The sequence below is a fragment of the Cheilinus undulatus genome, linkage group 16, assembly GCF_018320785.1.
Source record: "Cheilinus undulatus linkage group 16, ASM1832078v1, whole genome shotgun sequence".
NCBI classification, from domain to species: domain Eukaryota; kingdom Metazoa; phylum Chordata; class Actinopteri; order Labriformes; family Labridae; genus Cheilinus; species Cheilinus undulatus.
In genome coordinates, this window is record NC_054880.1 from 33,653,763 (window position 1) to 33,670,950 (window position 17,188).

Consider the following 17,188-nt stretch of genomic DNA (forward strand, 5'->3'; position numbering starts at 1 on the left):
GCTTTAAGGATCAGTGATGGACTGATTTTACACCACTGTGGCTGCAGGGAGATGCTGCAGTGTGCAGCCACATTGGATCAAAAGTAATGAATGCAATCAGTCTGGATGCAGTTAATTGCAATCAATTCAGTTAATCTTGCACAACATTTGGAGGACAACCAGTTCAGGAGCCATACAGGAGGTCCGTGTGGAGCACCTATAAAGCTGAACATGAGGGGAAAAAGTGAGTCAGAGAGGGAGTTTTAAAGATTGTTAATTATTGTCTAAAACATGTGCATGCTTGATGAAACAGCCATGATAAGTACGAGAGTGTTTCCTCATTCCCCTCACATGGTTAGAGTTTGTTTTATTTTTTTCAGTAAAGCAGGAATGTGGAACTTCATGACAAACATTCACGAAAAAAAATAATGTTTGCACCACATGCTCACGTTGTCTTCTGTGAAACGTAATACACTAGGCAGTTTCATCAGAGCAAAGCTGAGCTAACAGAGTCGGTGCCGTTACAGGATTGCTCAATGGTTGTGTCACCAGGAGGAGGCTGGACTGGTCGGGAGGAGTGTTTGAGCCCAACATCACCGAGGCTCACTCACTCTCTGCCTCTCTCTGAGTGTGAGGCTGCCTCTCTCTCTCTTCTTTCTCTCTCTCTGTCTTTCCCTCTCTCACTGTGGACTCTAGGGGAACGGGATTCTCTCACCAAAAGTACAAAGACCTCAGAGCAGCAGGCAGTCGCTCAGAGAGAGGAAAGGACGGTGGTTGGATATTTACCAAAAACGCGTAAATCTTCATGTCAAGTCTCACACGGAGAAATGGAGCACAGAAAGTGTAGTTTATTCTAACCGTCTGAGGACTCATCCTTAATTAAGTCAGGGTCTTATTTTTGCTTTCAATCAGTCTGTAAGGATGAACTTGCAGTGGAGCAGCCCGGCACCTTGCATCCGCACCGCGAGAGTCGCGCACAAGCGGCTGGACTCAGACGACCAGCCGCCGGCCAAATGCGCCAGGCTGAGCGCCGAAGCTGGGGACACACAGGGACTCCTTCTCGGAACCTCACCCGGATCCCCGGTCAGCCCACAGCTCCCAAACCCGGTCACCGGGACTCACCAGGGTCCGTCCAGGATAGGACCGTTTCTGCTTCTACCTCTGGCGGACAGAGAGAGCATGCACAGCGCGATGAACACCGACACAGGCGATGAGCTGCTGTGCAAGGTATGCATGCGCAATCTCCCTCGTTGTGCAATTTCTCTGAATGAATGGTGTTTCAAGACAGCGAGTTGCTCAATAGGTTGTCTGACATGTCATCAGTATTTAGCCGACTTTTTCACCCAATGTCACTCAATCTCACGCGAAATATGTGTGACACAGTTTGCGTAATAATAGGAGTGTTGCTTCATGATTTAGTTTTAAATTGGGAACTCTAACAGAGATTATTCTAAATCTGTTTACATCGGGGACAGATTCCTCTTACCTATATGTTGAGCTGTGTTGTGATAAATAGCCTACTTATCCTTGGCACTGTGGCTTCACAGTCTGTCAACTCAGCTCATTTGCATACACGTCACTGCAATACGCCACGCCGTGACACACACATAAAAATGCAAACATGTGAGACAAAGAGGGACTATCATGATAAGGATGTGCTCTGATAAGGACAGTGGCTTCTCTCTGTTCCTCATCCATGTTTTTCTTTTGCATGAAGGACCTGCAGGCGTTTGGCTTTGTTGATTAATAAACTTAATCGCTTCATGCTTTGGTGATTCATTTGTCATGCTCATGCATAAAAAGCAGAGCTGGAATCAAAGCTAATCCTACGCCTTTTTTTAACTCGCTGCCAAATTTTGCATGCTTGTTCCTTCTGATGATCATTAAGAACACACTGACCCGTTGCCTCTTCCTCCTCCTCCCTCACTCTCTCTCCTTCTCCTAATTTCCATCCCCCATCCCTTCCCCTCCTCTTCTTTATTCCTCTTTTCCAGGTCTTTAAAATGGGGGTGTACCAGGAGAAGATCAGACCCTATGGGATCCTACCAGCCCACAAGAATGTGGCCGGCATCAGGGACATCATCCTGGGCGAACGCAAGGCCTACGTGTTCTTGGACAAGGACTTTGGAGACATGCACACCCTTGTGAAGAGCTGTCGCAGGCTGGATGAAGAACACGCCTGCAGGCTCTTCAGGCAGGTGGCTTCGTCTGTGGCACACTGCCACCAGAATGGCATCGTGCTGGGTGACCTCAAGCTGAGAAAGTTTGTCTTCAGTGATGAAAAAAGGTGAGACTTGTACTTGGAAAATAACAAAATCCAAACCTGACAATCTTTGACAACACAAAAAGTTTCCCCAAGTCCCCATATTCCTCTTCTGAACAGGAAATTTACCCTGAATTTGCTTACAAGTTATGTTAGCTAACTAAATGTTACTGGGAACTGTTAGCCTTACTATTAAGAGGGTCTTGTAGCAAGCATAATGTAGGCTAACTTTGTAATTTGAAAAAACATACAGCAAATAAAATGCTATTCTGAACTAAAGACTTGTTTATGTGGTTAATAGCAAGCATAATATGCTAACTAAATGCTATCTGAAAACAAATAACCAGTTCACATGCATAAAAGCTAAAAAAAGAAACTTACTTTGAACCAACAACTAGTAACTGTGCTAACTACCTAGCATAATGTAGGCTAACTAAACATATTTGAAACTAATAACTAGCTGACATGCTTAAAAGATAACAAAATGTTTTTGTAACTTGGAACTTAACAGTACTTCCTAACTGGCTAGCATAATATTAGCCAACTGAATATTCTTTGGAACAAAGGGGCCAGTTAATATGCTAATGAACTAATAACCCATTACTGTGCTAAATAACTAATGTGACCTAACTAAATACAGCATGTCTCAAATTGCATTCTTCTATTTGAGTGTACAAATACTTGCAAGCTTCTTACACATGCTCATGTGTGAATTTAACACATTAACAAAAAAAATGTAGCACACTAACTACAGACCAGAACACAGTAACAACAGATATTTCTCAGATATTTTTTTGGTCCCAGTGGATTCTCATTATTACCACTTGCATGAATATGGATTATTGAGTGTCCTTGTCGTATACTTGTACATGCTTGTGAGGTGGTCTTGCCTCTGGCAATATGGCGGACACATTGACGTACCGCAACGGTGGCAAACACAGTCAATGCGGCGTCTATGTATGTTACGTTTATGGTTGTGCTGTTAGCATGATAGCGCGCTAGTAAACGTTAGCATCCGTTTGCTAGCTAATGCGCTTTTGGCAATGGCAGCAGATTTCAATCAAGAAAAAGGTATTGAAGGCGAAATATGTTTGTTTTATTGAAGTGAAAAGTGTTAACATAAAATGCATGCTACATGAGTGAAAATAGCTGTCCAACTTTGATTATAATCCACCTCCTGTTAGCGCATAATGGCAGTGCATGTTTGAGGCAATACTAGCCTGCTGTGATTAAGAGCTCTGTGCTTTTAAAGTGTACTCTACTACAGTAGGCTATACAATCAGAAGAGGAGACTATGCTCAATAGCTAACAAACTTTGATGAAAGTGCTATTTTTCCTAAATATGAGCAGATTTCCTCCAAATTGAAGCCCGCTTGTTAAAAAGCTTTTTGGTAGTGGTGAGCAGATTATTAGTGATCTAAGAGCAAACAACCTGTAGCAGGACAATAAAATGTTAGGCCTGTCATGTTAGGCCCGTCGCCTTGAGAAATAAACTTTCCCTGGCTGCTCTCACACTAAAATGCAGTGCAGTATGAAGTGCCAGTGAAGCAAACATGGCAGCAGCTGATACACACAGGCCATGTGTGCAGATATCCATGTGGGCACAGATAGAGTAGGAGGTTCTGTACTTGTGGAGGCAGACGGCATCGCTTCCCAGATTTTTCGCCCTCTCTGTCTGTCTCCCTTTCTCGCTCTCGATGTGTCTTTTTGTACGCGTGTAGTGTGTTTGTTCTGTGTGTGAATGTAGTGGGAGGTAGTTTGGCAGAGCTGCTAGACGAGGCTGCTGAATGAGACAATCAGCCCCTTCTGCAGTCTATAGCTTAGAATACATTTATTACTCATTATTTATTGATAAATTACATCATAACTATGCTGCAGATGCTTCCAACAAGGATTCATTCAGATCCACTTTCATCCATGAAGGAGGAGTTCAGTCACTTTTTTTTTGCTTTGAACTGGCACCCACACAGACACCGACACACATGTCTGCATCTCTGAGTGCTGCATTCTGTTGAGGAAGACACACAGAAACCCCTGCTTACAAAACTATTTGTCGCCTCTTTGCCCTTGCGTCACTCCCTTTCCTGTAAGAGACCGCTGATGCCACAGTCACCCCCCTTTCTCTATCCCCGGCCGTCCACTGAAACGTTTTGTTTTTTTTTTTATGGAGACTTTCAACAGTAACATTCCCCAGTCATGACCTCTGGCTTTGCAGGGTCACTCTGGATGAATGAGAGCAGACAGGCAGTGAGAGAAGTTGAAGTCCCTCTGATAGCTATACGGCTGCAGAGCGATGAGTCACAGTGTATATGTGAAGAGGCGAGGAGGAGGTGGGGGGGGTGCATAGCTCATTTTCTTCCTTTGTGATTGTGTTAGTCTGTGGATGTTTGCTGATTACGCATTCAAAGACGTAAAGCTCAGCCACCTTGCAAGCTCAAACATCTTTTTGTGTGCAAATCTGTATTTTGTTGGCCTGATGACAGCATGATGTTGTTAGACTGACCCATTTGACCCTGGAGATGCAGAATGACATGTATTGTACTCCACAAATCATCTTACCATGATGTGACTGTGAAAGCAAAGCTGCAGATTTTTCTGATAGCGTTGGCGTCTGTGTGACATCATGGAATTTAGCTCTCCACATCAACAAAATCTGCATTAATCTGACACAAGTCTTCTTCATATGTTTCCCAACTTGTCATGACCTCATTTATCCCGTCACACATTCTTACAAATTCTCAATCAGATATCCTTTCAAACCCGGACAATTGCATTTGTGATGCAATGTCGTGACCCCGACAAAGCAGTGCTGGAGCCGAGGAGTGAGAGAGTCACAACAATTTGACAATCTCCGCTCACACACAGACAGGCAGTGCAGTTGGAAAAGCCAGTTTAAGGAAGGTGACTAGCACTATGAAGCATGCAGAGCTTCACTGCAGGGCCAGCCTTCCTGTGCGTCACTGATGTGGCAACAGCCATTTGAGGGTAATTATGGGATGGCTGGCGCCGCGAGTGTGGGACCCAGGTGCAGATAGCCTCGGCTCGAGAGAGAGAGAGAAGATATGTACTCTCAACTGAAGGATGAGTCACTCTCTCCACCCCACTAACTCTCTCTGTTCTGTTTCCTTTTCTGTCTCCAGCGCTCAAAGTCTCCTCTCCTGACTTATCTTCTTCACTATCTCTGTGTTTAAATATCTGTTGCTTTCTCTCTCCTGCCTGTCACTCTTTTCATCCTCCTCTCTCAGGCTGTCGCTTTTCTCTCTCACGCCACTCCGTCTGACGAGTGAGGTGTCTCACGCAGAGATTCGACCCTCTAAATGTGGCATGAAACAGCACACATTCATGTGAGATCTCAATCACACGCTTCGAATTGAGGCAGAATGAATTTTTCATTACTAAAGCTGCAGAAAATTCGTAACTCTTGAAATTATTTAGTGATATTTTCCAAACATTTCCCTTCATATGCTGTTTAATCTTCCTCCTGTCAGTCATCTCAGACATAAATCTCATCTGTTTAATCACTCACAATCTTAGCTGCTCTGGTGCTGGAGCAAAATGTATGTCCTGTCATTAACACAGGCTAAATATAGCAGAGCAGGGTTCTGTAGTTGTGTATTTATAAGTGTGTTTATGAGACCTTGTGTGCCAGCAAGTCTTTAGAAATTTGCTTAGGCAGCTTCTCCAATGAGATTGAGTTTTGTACACGTAGGTCACGGCGAGTTCACGGATGTCTGTGTGTGTTTATTTGTGTGTGTGTGTGTGTGTGTGTGTATTTCTATCCATCTGTCAGTGTAAGGCTAAGGGAAGGATGCTTGTTTTTCCATGATGCAATCCATGTCTTACATATAACAGATCTCTGAAATGTTTGACAGAGTTAAACAAAGCCACTGTCAGAAATAGACTCACGTACACACAGTGGGGCACTAGTGCTTTAAATACTGGTGAACATGGGAAAATAAAAGAACATGACATCCTCAGGATAATATTCTTGCGTAATGCTGATTTAGATGGTAAGATGAAAGCTCAGTTCTCAAGTTTCACTACAGTGAGTAAAGTTTTCTCTGTGCTCAGGTTGTCCAGATTTTCAATACTTTGATTCAGTCAGGACCTCTTTGTAATGAAACACACATGATTTGCAGTTTATAAATTCCCTTTATTAGTTATTAATTTGCTGTCAGTGCTATTATTTATATTTGGCTGGCTATCCTGGGATCCCCTGCCCTTCCATGAGCCGATGTAGAAAGAATAGCGTGCTTGGAGCGTATTAGCTGGCTGTTGGCTTGTGTGAAATCAGTTGATTGCGGTGCTTGACTTTGAGACCTCCTTGAACTAATGCTATACACTCTGTTTTTTTTATTTTTGGGACCAAGTGCCAAATTATGCATGTGTCATGTAGGGATGCATGGTATTATCAGTACGAAGTTGTTATAAGTAGATATAAAAACATGTGCTGATATAATAAAATTTTGTAAATATTGGCATATTGTCATAATTTATTAAACTTTAAAGTCTGTTTCAAGGACTGGAATTGGTTCATTTGTTACTCAATTTTTCATCCCCTTGGGCAGAGCGTATTTGTGTTTGGATGTTTCCTGTTGCTCAGTCATCCCTGCTGGAGTCCTTTTGCTCATGCTTCTGGTCGATTGTTGTTGTTTTTGATGTGCAACACATGAGTGAAGTTATCTACTTAGTTAGAGTTCACGTCAGTGACTTTAGGTCTTCCTGAAGGATGCACAGTGCACATTCTTCATCACTTTGCAGTGCATGCTCTGAGGTTGACTCTCTGATTTGTTCTTCCGGAGCTGACCCAACCTGCACAGGTTTTCAAGAGGTCCTGCAGCTCTGTCCGACTGCAACTACATAAAAGTGGAGTTTAACTCTATGTAGTGTGGACTAACAAAAACACTGTTAAAGTGTTAGATTTAACTCTGTATACCCAGGACACCCAAGAGCTGATATATTGGGTTCCTGGGATATTCTGTTTTTATTGCCATGGTATTGAAAGTGGTATCTATATTGTTATTTCCACAAGTATCTAGGGATATACAGATGCTTTGGTTTAACATCTGTATCAGGTGATATCGGGCTGTTAGCAAACATTTGCAAAATTATGAGTCCTGAACAGATATCAGCTACTAATGTTTATCTGTTGTGTCTTATCAGTCTTATGCTGGCATCTGATATATCTAGCTGTAGAATCAAAGAGGAGATTTTTACAGAGCAGAAACAGTGACCTGTTGAAAAAACTCTGATCTGATTTCATGGTCAAATTTGAGAGAAAATTTTAGCATACTGGAAGTGTTACACCAATATAAGTTATAAAAAAAACATCAGAATCAGCAGCAGCTAAATCACTGTCAGTATAGACATCAATTATTACATCGGTGCAATAGAAGTTAACCATTTTGTTATAGCAGCCCCGCTCTGAAGAGATTATAGATGTGGTATCACATTTCTCTCTGCCCTTGAATTGTAACTGAAGCAGTCACTGGTGGCTGTTTTTGTACGATTGGGGATTCCCAGAAGTTTTAAACAAACTGACATACAGCTACAAGCGAAGATCTCTAATGTATTTTACATTTTGCCTTATAGGCTCTGTGAAACATCCTGACCTTGTTTTGACTCTTTCTTCACAGAACACGAGTGAGACTAGAGAGCCTAGAGGACTGCCGCGTCCTCGAAGACCCAAATGACGACTCCATGTCAGACACCCATGGCTGCCCCGCCTACGTCAGCCCGGAGATCCTCAGCAGCTCCGCGCCTTACTCTGGCAAAATGGCCGACATGTGGAGCCTGGGAGTAATGCTGTATACCATGCTGGTTGGCCGCTACCCATTCCACGACCCAGACCCGGCCACGCTGTTTTCAAAAATCCGCAGAGGCCAGTGCTGCCTGCCAGAGGGCCTGTCGCCCAAGGCCAAATGTCTGCTCCAGAGCCTGCTGAGGAAAGAACCCTGGGAGAGACTCACGGCGGCCGAGCTGCTTGCTCACCCGTGGTTCCACCAGCCGCCATCATCGCAGGAAGTGGCGCTGGGTGAACAGGAAGTGAGCTCGGCAGAACAGATGGTGCCGTCCTTTGACGTGGAAGAGGACGATGATCTGTTCTGCTGACGGACCTGAATCAGCTGAGTCTGGCTGAGGGACCAAAACAAAAAATGTTATGAGGGATTCATCCTTTTTTTTAACATTGGCACTTTTAAGGAACCCATTTGTGTACTGTTGAGTGTACATACACCCTCAAGCTTTCTACAAATCCTACTGTACTGTATTTGTTGTCGTATATGTGTTACTCGCTAAGGGCATTCTTCACAATGATCGATCATTGTGTCTCTATATGTGTGTTTTTAATTATTTGGTGCTAAAAGACAAAGACTCAGAATTTGCCAGATCATGTTAACAGATACGTAGTCTGCAGGCTTCTATGAATACTCGTGGCATACAGTAGTAACATTTCAGCCTCTTTAGAAAGTGTTAAAAGACTCCTGAACAGGCGGGGGCAGACAGGGATGTAGTTCCTCTCACTCTCCTACCAGGCCACGGGCCTCACCGGCTGACTCACCGGCACACGGGGCTCAAGGAAGGCCGAGCACAAGCTCAGAGTCTGGCAGCAGGCGGTGTCATCAGAGTGAGAAAGATGGTTAGCAGAGGACTGATGTGTCACACTCAGCAGGGACGCTACCAAGATGTTTCACTGCCAATCTGGCAACTACTCAGCATTTACAAATCACACAGCATGCACAGAAGCTCTGAGAAAGGCAGGGTGTTACTGGTGTAAGACTCACAGAGGAGAGTTTGTCACACGCACACTCAACAATAAGCTGTGACAATGAAATGAGTCTGTGTTTAAAGGCTGGATCAGACTGCACACATTTAGATGGATTTTTACAATGCCATCAGCACCCATGGTCAAACATCAGGAACAACAAATGCCCCTGTAGTCTAACATAATCAACTTTACCTCCAGGATGACCCCAATTCAACTAGACTGGCATGTCAGGATATTTTTGACACCCTGACCTGACGTCCATGACATGTAACCAACATTTCACACCAGGGTTAGAATTTAACTTTTTAATCTATTTGCCACTGTTGCTGCTGAATTAGAAAAACTACCAGCCACAAACTATTTTTGTTATTTTAGGAAGCACCAGTATTTGATAAGAGAGAGTTGGTGCATAAATTATCCAAACTCTTACTCATTTTAGACCTATTTTTAACCAGTTTGTCCTGCACTTGACCATGCAAACATTTGCTGTGCTTCCCAAGGGAGCACTTTAAATTCAGAGGGATTTTCTTGCATCATCAGTGTCAGAGTCGCTACACTCTTACTTTTGGATATCATTGTAAAAATTTGTGTCTAATGCAGACATGCTGCCTGATGCAGGAATGGCAGCTATGCTTTTACAGGCACCTGGCATGCTTTCTCAGGCCTGATCAAGCTCATTGCATACTGGGACCCACAGGACCCAGTTGGCAGGTCTAGATGCCGGGGATTGCCATGTGCATCATGGAGTTGTCAATTGGGAAGATACCTGGAGAGATGGGGTATGGGTCTGGAGAGTGGCTATCAGGAGGCCAGAGCAGCACAGGACCAAAGTTGAAGCAACAAAGTGCCGAACAGGCATCTGCTCCCACACTTGGCCTGACTCGCTAGAATTTGATATTTTGTGCACAGTTTCTGCAGTCACAAGCCAAATATTCAGGCTGGGGTTTGAATTATGTCGTTTACTGTAAAATCACTTTTAGGTCAGGCTTCTTTATTTACCTGCCCCAGCGGCTGGTAAGTTGAGAAAATTCCCTTGACACTGCTCAAACGTAGCTGCATTTTGCTTGTGTTGGGTGCTAATTTCCCATTCATAATGGTGTTTAACTTGGCTAACTGGGTTAGTTTTTTGATATGCGTCACAATCATACCTCAAGTTCTATTTGAAGGATCGTTGATCCATTTTGTCCTCCTCTTGATACATAGGGACGAGTCTGCAATCGTTCCTTCTGCTTTCGCTGGAATCACACACAGCCTTTCTGTTGTAGCCTCACTGACACTCCTTGATCCACCTCCTGATGACCTTCGTTCTCATGCAGAGCTGCAAAGACTTTAAATAGCATCATGAGGAAAGTGTACAATGACTGGTCTGGATCACACTTGTGTTGCTGGCCTGTCGACAGAAAGGGGCAAAGTTTTTGTCGCGTGGTCTGACAGTGCCATTTCAAAAGACAAAAAAAATTGTGCAGTCCGATCCATCCTTTAGGCTGATAGAGAAAAGTGCATTTCCAAGATGTTCTCACTTTTACAGTTAATTCTAGAAACTAAAAACATACTAGAAAACTTTGGTTCTCAACTGGTGGGTCAGGACCCAAAATTGGGTCATGAAGCCATTTTCAGTGGGTCACAGATGTGTGCCTTGGAACAAAATGTGTGGCAACAAGTCTATGTTGTGCTTTTATTTTGAAGGAAATATCTTCATCTCTTTGTTCTGTTACATTTTTTGTTCCATTGCATGTCCAAACTGCCCAATATTTCTTTAAAGATATTTCAGCCACAAACACTCTCGTCATACATTGTACCATTTCATTGCAAAATGGATCTACATTTTTACTTGGTGGAAAAGGTCTGCTCTAAAGGTGATCCCTGGGTTAGACAAGCAGCATGCTTTGACTTCTCAGGGAGTGCATTGCTAGAAACCCCTCTATAATAGATACATTAATGACAATGCATACTGAATACAATAAAATGAATTCAAAGCAATTAATCCATAGTAGCATTAATCACAATATAATGGTGCAACAAGCTTTATGCTATAAAGGAGGAGGCTGGGATGGAGGAGGTGAACTTTTCCAGCCGCAGAATTAATACAAGCAGGGATTAGTGAGAAGTGTGTCATATTAAGATACACAGCTGTGTTGAGAGGAAGAGCTGTGATTGGCTGTGGGAGCTGGGAGGCAATAATTGGGATCAGCTGGCCGTCAGCTGATCACGGCTTGGTGTATGACTAATGTGTCATGCATAAACTAACACTGAGTTTCATTGGTTATGACAGAAAAATTAATAAATTTGGGTCACAATTTGTGATTGAGGAGGTTGTGGTGGGTCCTGATGTGACACCAGTTGAGAACCACTGCTATAAACCATATATTTTATGAAAGATGTCTTTAATAATCTGTGTTTTTGCAACTGAAGGCTAACACTAATGTTTCTGTAGAAGGATTTCTCAGGTTTGCAGCAACAGAAAAGTTCAACAGTTAATAGATGCAATAAAAATGACCTTTTAAATCAACATTATTTCTGAACAAAACTGTCAAATACCCAGTTAAGGAATGAGAATGTGACAGAAAAAAAGGACTTTCTCAGCAGAGCTGTTGAACTTGATCATCATGTGGAGCTGTGCTGCTTTGACAAAGTCGAGCTGTGCTGAGTGTTGTGCCCATATCACTGTGTTTCATAAACTGAGCGCTTCTGAATCAGTCAGGCGATATTTGATGTCAGTTGTCTGATGATGACTCAACACTTGAGCGTGTCTGTGGAGAATGGTCCTGACCTTGGCTGGAAGAATCTGTTCTGACTGTTTCCTATTTTTAATGGTACTTTTTATTCCCTGTATTTTTTTTCCTTTTTGCCGCTGAAAGCTGTGCATCGATGGAGACTAGTCATAGTTGGTGACATGATGCACCACGTTTTAAAAAGACGATTTATCTTCGGTAGTGACAGGTGCATGAAGCGACATTTAGCCTTACAGTCTGCAGCCGGCTGTTTCATTCAGGCAGGATTATTTTGACAACAGTGCTAAATCTGGCATATCTGAGAGCTCTTGTTATTCACTTTTTAGGTTGTGCAGAAGGTTAATAAAACGTCTGTTGCAGTTCTTATTCTCTCATCTGCTTGAAATTTGTGACAATCTAAATTGAAAGTAATTTAATGGTTTTGTTCATACATGTAAATTCATGTGACATGTAGAGTAACTGACACGGGTGCACAGTCTTCATATTGCACTGTGAATTATGTATTTGTGACACAACCTGGAGGCTGTTCATAGTCCAAACAGGTTAAAGATATTGTACAAAGGATGTAAATATGTATATTTGGAATATGTGTGAAGATGTTGAATAAAGATCACCTTTTTCATATTCACATGGATGAGTTTTTTTATTGTCTGTCTCACATATATTTTAGCACTTGCATACGCAGCTCGACTGCATGCCTCGAAGGTTTCAGGAGAATTTTCTCTCCCTCTTCATCGCTGTGAGAGCAGCACACTTTCTCATTTTCCTTTCATTTCCATCCTTGCAAGGAAAAAAAGCTCTCTCTCCATCTCTGCCTCCAACCGTTTACTCTTCTCTGACCTTTGCATAATGTAACATTTAAACTCCTCAAACACTCAAATGTCAATAGTGGGTCAGTGTCTTTTCCTGGAATACACGAAGGGGATCATATAAAGCCACTCTGCTTCTTTTTTCCCCTCAGCTTCAGCGCTAACCGATGGAACTGGAGGTCAGCTCTTCATACACTGGACACCTGTGCTATTTAAACTCCAACATTCTTCTTCATTTTATCCACTTTAGTGGATGAATCATCATTTGACCTATTAGAGCCAGGCTTGTCTCTACCGTCTGTGTGTTATGACTACCTCAGGCAGAGCTGGCCGGGGCTTGCGTAAGCGTTGCGTGAGTGTTCATGTGCATACCTGCCTGCGTGTCTACCTCAGTGTATGTGTGAGTTCAAGAGTCAGATTAGGTATCAACAGGGTAGCTGGAGTGTCTCAGCTGCTGGGAAGCTGCCAAACCAAGTATTGCTTAACACATTAGAGCTGGGAATCTCCAGGGACGACTGCAGGGCCCCCAGAAAGTAGACCAGGACTAGGTCAAGAAATCAGGGTCTGAAGAGATGTTTGTTGTTTTAATTATATGGAGGCTGTCATTATTCTGTTAAATATGTCATGGGTTTTTGCCGGCATTTACCGAGCAAGTCACACTGTCACACTCACAAACCATTCATCTGAGACCTGATAATCCTTATTACAACAGGCTTAATAAAGCCGAGTCCGATTCAGGAAAAAAAAAAAAAACTTATCCTCAATGAGGACATTCTAATGCAGCAAGTGAGATAACAGAGCTACTTGGCTAAAGCTAAGCTCACAGCTTATTAATGTTATCTGTGAAGCTAAGTTAGCTTAAATTTGTTTGCTAAAGCTCATATTGCTAAAGCTAACTTAGCTATAGATAACAGAGATATGTAGCTAGCATAGCTAAGGTGAAGCTCACAAAACAGCTATGTAAGCTACATAGATGTGTTATATACAGTGCTTAACAAATTTATTAGACCACCACCCAAAGTAAGGTTTATGCCACAGCTGCCCTAAATTAACAGCATTGGTAATTACCAAAATCATTTTTTATGTTTCTGCAATGGTTAATACACCAATATCTAGAAGCTCTTTAACCCAAATGATATTTTTAATTCTAAAAAATAATGATTATTGTTATCCATGAATTTTCAAATTTACTGATTTACAAAAAAACTGAAAAAATAGTAATGCACATTATTATTTCTTGATTAATATGTCAAATTATAGTTATTTACTTGCATTCCTGAACAGAAAAATTAGTTTTAGTGGTTGAATGTTATGCTTGATTCATTTCTGACTTCTCAGAGAAGCCCAGTGAGCCGGCTCAAATTTGGGTATAAAAAGGTGAATTCAGTTTGAAATCCCTCATTCCTGTTCAAAATGGTAAAACGTGGAGAGCTCACTGAAAATGAAAGAGTTCGCATTAAAGCACTTCATGATGCTGGATGGTCTCTGAGACAGGTGGTCTAATAAATTTGTGAAGCACTGTACATAGGATTGTTCGTTTTAGCTTTGTTTGCTAACGCTTAAATTGCTAAAGCTAACAGCTAAAGATAACTCTGTGCTACAGCTAGTGTAGCTTAAGCTAAGCTCACAGAGTAGCTGCATAAGCTACATGTCTGTGATTTCTATGTGGCTTGGTTAGCATAAATTATGTTTTCTAGAGCTCACGATGATGAAGCTAAGTCAGCTATGGATAACAGAGCAAGCATAGCTAAGCTACGCTAGAAGAACAGCTATGTAAGCTAAGTAGATATGTTAGCTACATAGCAATGTGAGCTGTAGCTATGTTTGATAAAGCTCACATTGCTAAGATTAACGTAGCTATAGATAATTGAGCTATGTAGCTAAAGCTAAGCTAACAAAACAGCTTTTTGGCTATATATCTATGTTATCTATGTAGCAAAGTTAGCTTTAGCTATGTCTGCTGTGTGTCAAAAGTCTATATAAATGAGCCCAAAGTGGATATACAGTGAATTCATACATGTGTTTTTTAAGTTCTTCTATAATGAAGTGTGCATTTCAATATCTATGTCAAAATTTCTGCTCATTTCTCTCCTTTTCTTTGGAAAACAAGGTGGTTTTTCCAAGTTAACAAGGAAAATCGTTAATAGATTACCAAGGTTTACTTTCTCAATTTTCTTCAATCATGTTTTGCTCCATTTGGGATCCAAACTACAACAGGTTCTGATGCCTGACCAGTTGAGATCTACTGTACTAAAGGGTACTTCATGCTTACTTTCCACAGGGGCATCAAAGAGGGAAATTTTGCGGTGTCTACTTAATTAAAGAAAAGGGGGCTGGGGTGGGTACCCCCCTTGGCTCCCCTCTGAGTCCACCAGTGCTTTGGAGAAGACCATGTAAGATATGTTCCCATTGTTTGTGCTGGGCTAACCTTCTGATGGCTGTAGGGCTACTTTTTATCTTACTTCTCTCTGTTAGCGTGTGAATAACCATATTTATCGAGCTTTAAACAGAATGAATTAGCTGAAGGTATAGTCAGGAGTCACCCAGAGGTGTGTTGTGTTGTGGTGAAGAGTAAAACGAGGTCAGGTGTTGGGAAACATTCTCAGGTACAGTGTTTATCAGAGTGATGTCATCACATCTCTCAACCACAGATGTAAACTTTAACCTCTCCTGTGATCTGGGATTATTACACTTTCCTAACCACACAGTTTGAATAACAGACTTCACACTCTTCTACATGACGTGTTCTGCCTCTTGAATGGCTGTTACTGACACGGGAGTGTCATCAGTTTAACTCGAGCCTCCATGACCTCATTTGAAACACAGGGATGGTTGGGTGGGGGGTATGTCCTGGTTTTCCAGGGGATGTTAAAGATGTTTGAAGCTAGATTAAAATACACCAGAGGTGCATTCACACATATGCCCCACTTAATCATACAGATGTTTAATAAAACTTTAAATCAGTGGTGAGTGTTTTTGGCCATCTGTGTAAACTTTACAGGAACAGTATGTACTGTAGCTCTGGTCTGGCCTGCTCTGGTTTCCCTCATAAGGAAGGAAAGAAGCTGATGTGAAAGCCAATATTAAAGCACCTGCTCCAGTCTGAGGCGATTTTGGCTTTTGTGCTCCTTCCTGTAGCCTAACTCTCTGGCTCAGGACGGGCCTCTACTTATGCAATGGAAAAAGCTTCTTCTACTCAAACAGATCTTTGACCTGATTTATTTCAGACTACAGCTCTCTGGAGGAATGTGAAGTCTTGTGTTTATCATAGTTCTGTGATTACTCTGAATGATAGTAATTTAACTGTCACCTCTGATCATGAATGCATACCTGGAATTCATTTGAAATAAAAGCAAATCATAATCTCTGCTGCCATCTGGTGGTAAACTGCAGGTTTGTGGCAAAAAACATGTCGGAATTTATCTGACTCCTTTTGCCTTTCCTGGGGTTTCAACATTTTCCTAATTCCTTGGACAAATCAAGCCTAATGCTATGCTAGAGTATTGTTGAACTTCTGTGACCATCACGTGTCCTTTACACGACAAAATACAGAGTTTATAAAAAGTCTTGACCCACTTGGATTTATTACGCTTTTACTGATTTTATGAATAAATCATGGTCAATATTGTTTGGCTTTTAAACAAAACAAAACATTCTATGATGGCAAAGTCAAGACAGATTTCTACAAAGTAATGTCAATTAAATATAAATCTGTACTGCAAAATAAGTGGCTGCATAAATATTCACCTCCATCAAGTCAGTATTTAGTGGAGTCACTTTTGGCTGCAATCACAGCGCTGAGTCTGTGTGGATAGGTCTCAGTCAGGCTTGCACATCTAGACTCTGCAATTTTACTCCATTCTTCTCTTCTAAACCGCCAGAGCTCTATCAGGCATGCACAAGGATCGGGCATCAACAGCCCTTTTCAAGTCCATCCACAAATTCTCTATTAGATTGAGGCCTGGACTTTGACCTGGCCACTCAAGAACATTCCCCATCTTGTCTTTAAACCATTTCTGTGTAGCTTTCTCTGTATGCTTCAACTCATTGTCTTGCTGGAAAATAAATCTTGTCCAGAGTCATTATTCTCTTGCAGACCGAATGCAATTTTCCACAGTCTTCCACAGCTGGCCGCTGAGAAGCATCCCCACTGCATGATGCTTCCACCACTGTGCTTCACAGTGGGGATGGTGTGTTTGTGGTGATGTGCAGTGTTTGGTGTCTTGTTTGATGGCCAAAAAGCTCAATTTTGGTCTATATGGAAGAGCATAACGCAGGAACAGCACATGTTCCTGCTCTTACTCTACCTACAAGGAAAGCCTGACACAGGGAGAGAAGCAGCAAAAAGCCCAGAGCAGAGTAGGCATCAATAATAACAGAATGACACAGATTAAGTCAGATATAGCATAAAAGAGTAGCTGGGGTGGAGGAGGGTTGCAAAATACAGCTTTGAGAGGGAAGAGCAAAGCATAACCAGGCTAGATATGTTTGAGTATGAGTACAACAAGCATGCTTGTTGATGAGGGCTTGCATGAGATCCGCTGATCTTGATTATATAGCAGCGCTCTACTCCATGGCCTGCCTGAACTAACGCTATATGCTCGATTTGTTGTATGCAGAGTCTCTTCCATCTCAGCTG

At 42.1% G+C, this 17,188-nt stretch overlaps 1 protein-coding gene across 1 annotated transcript; it reads left to right on the plus strand.

Annotated features, from left to right (window-relative positions):
* Nucleotides 1-565: 565 nt before the first annotated feature.
* On the plus strand, nucleotides 566-12,339 carry trib1 (tribbles pseudokinase 1). Its single transcript, XM_041809203.1, has 3 exons — nucleotides 566-1,206; nucleotides 1,974-2,266; nucleotides 7,879-12,339. Exons 1-3 carry the CDS (start codon nucleotides 901-903, stop codon nucleotides 8,351-8,353), a joined length of 1,074 nt encoding a protein of 357 aa, XP_041665137.1. The 5' UTR covers nucleotides 566-900; the 3' UTR covers nucleotides 8,354-12,339.
* Nucleotides 12,340-17,188: the final 4,849 nt, after the last annotated feature.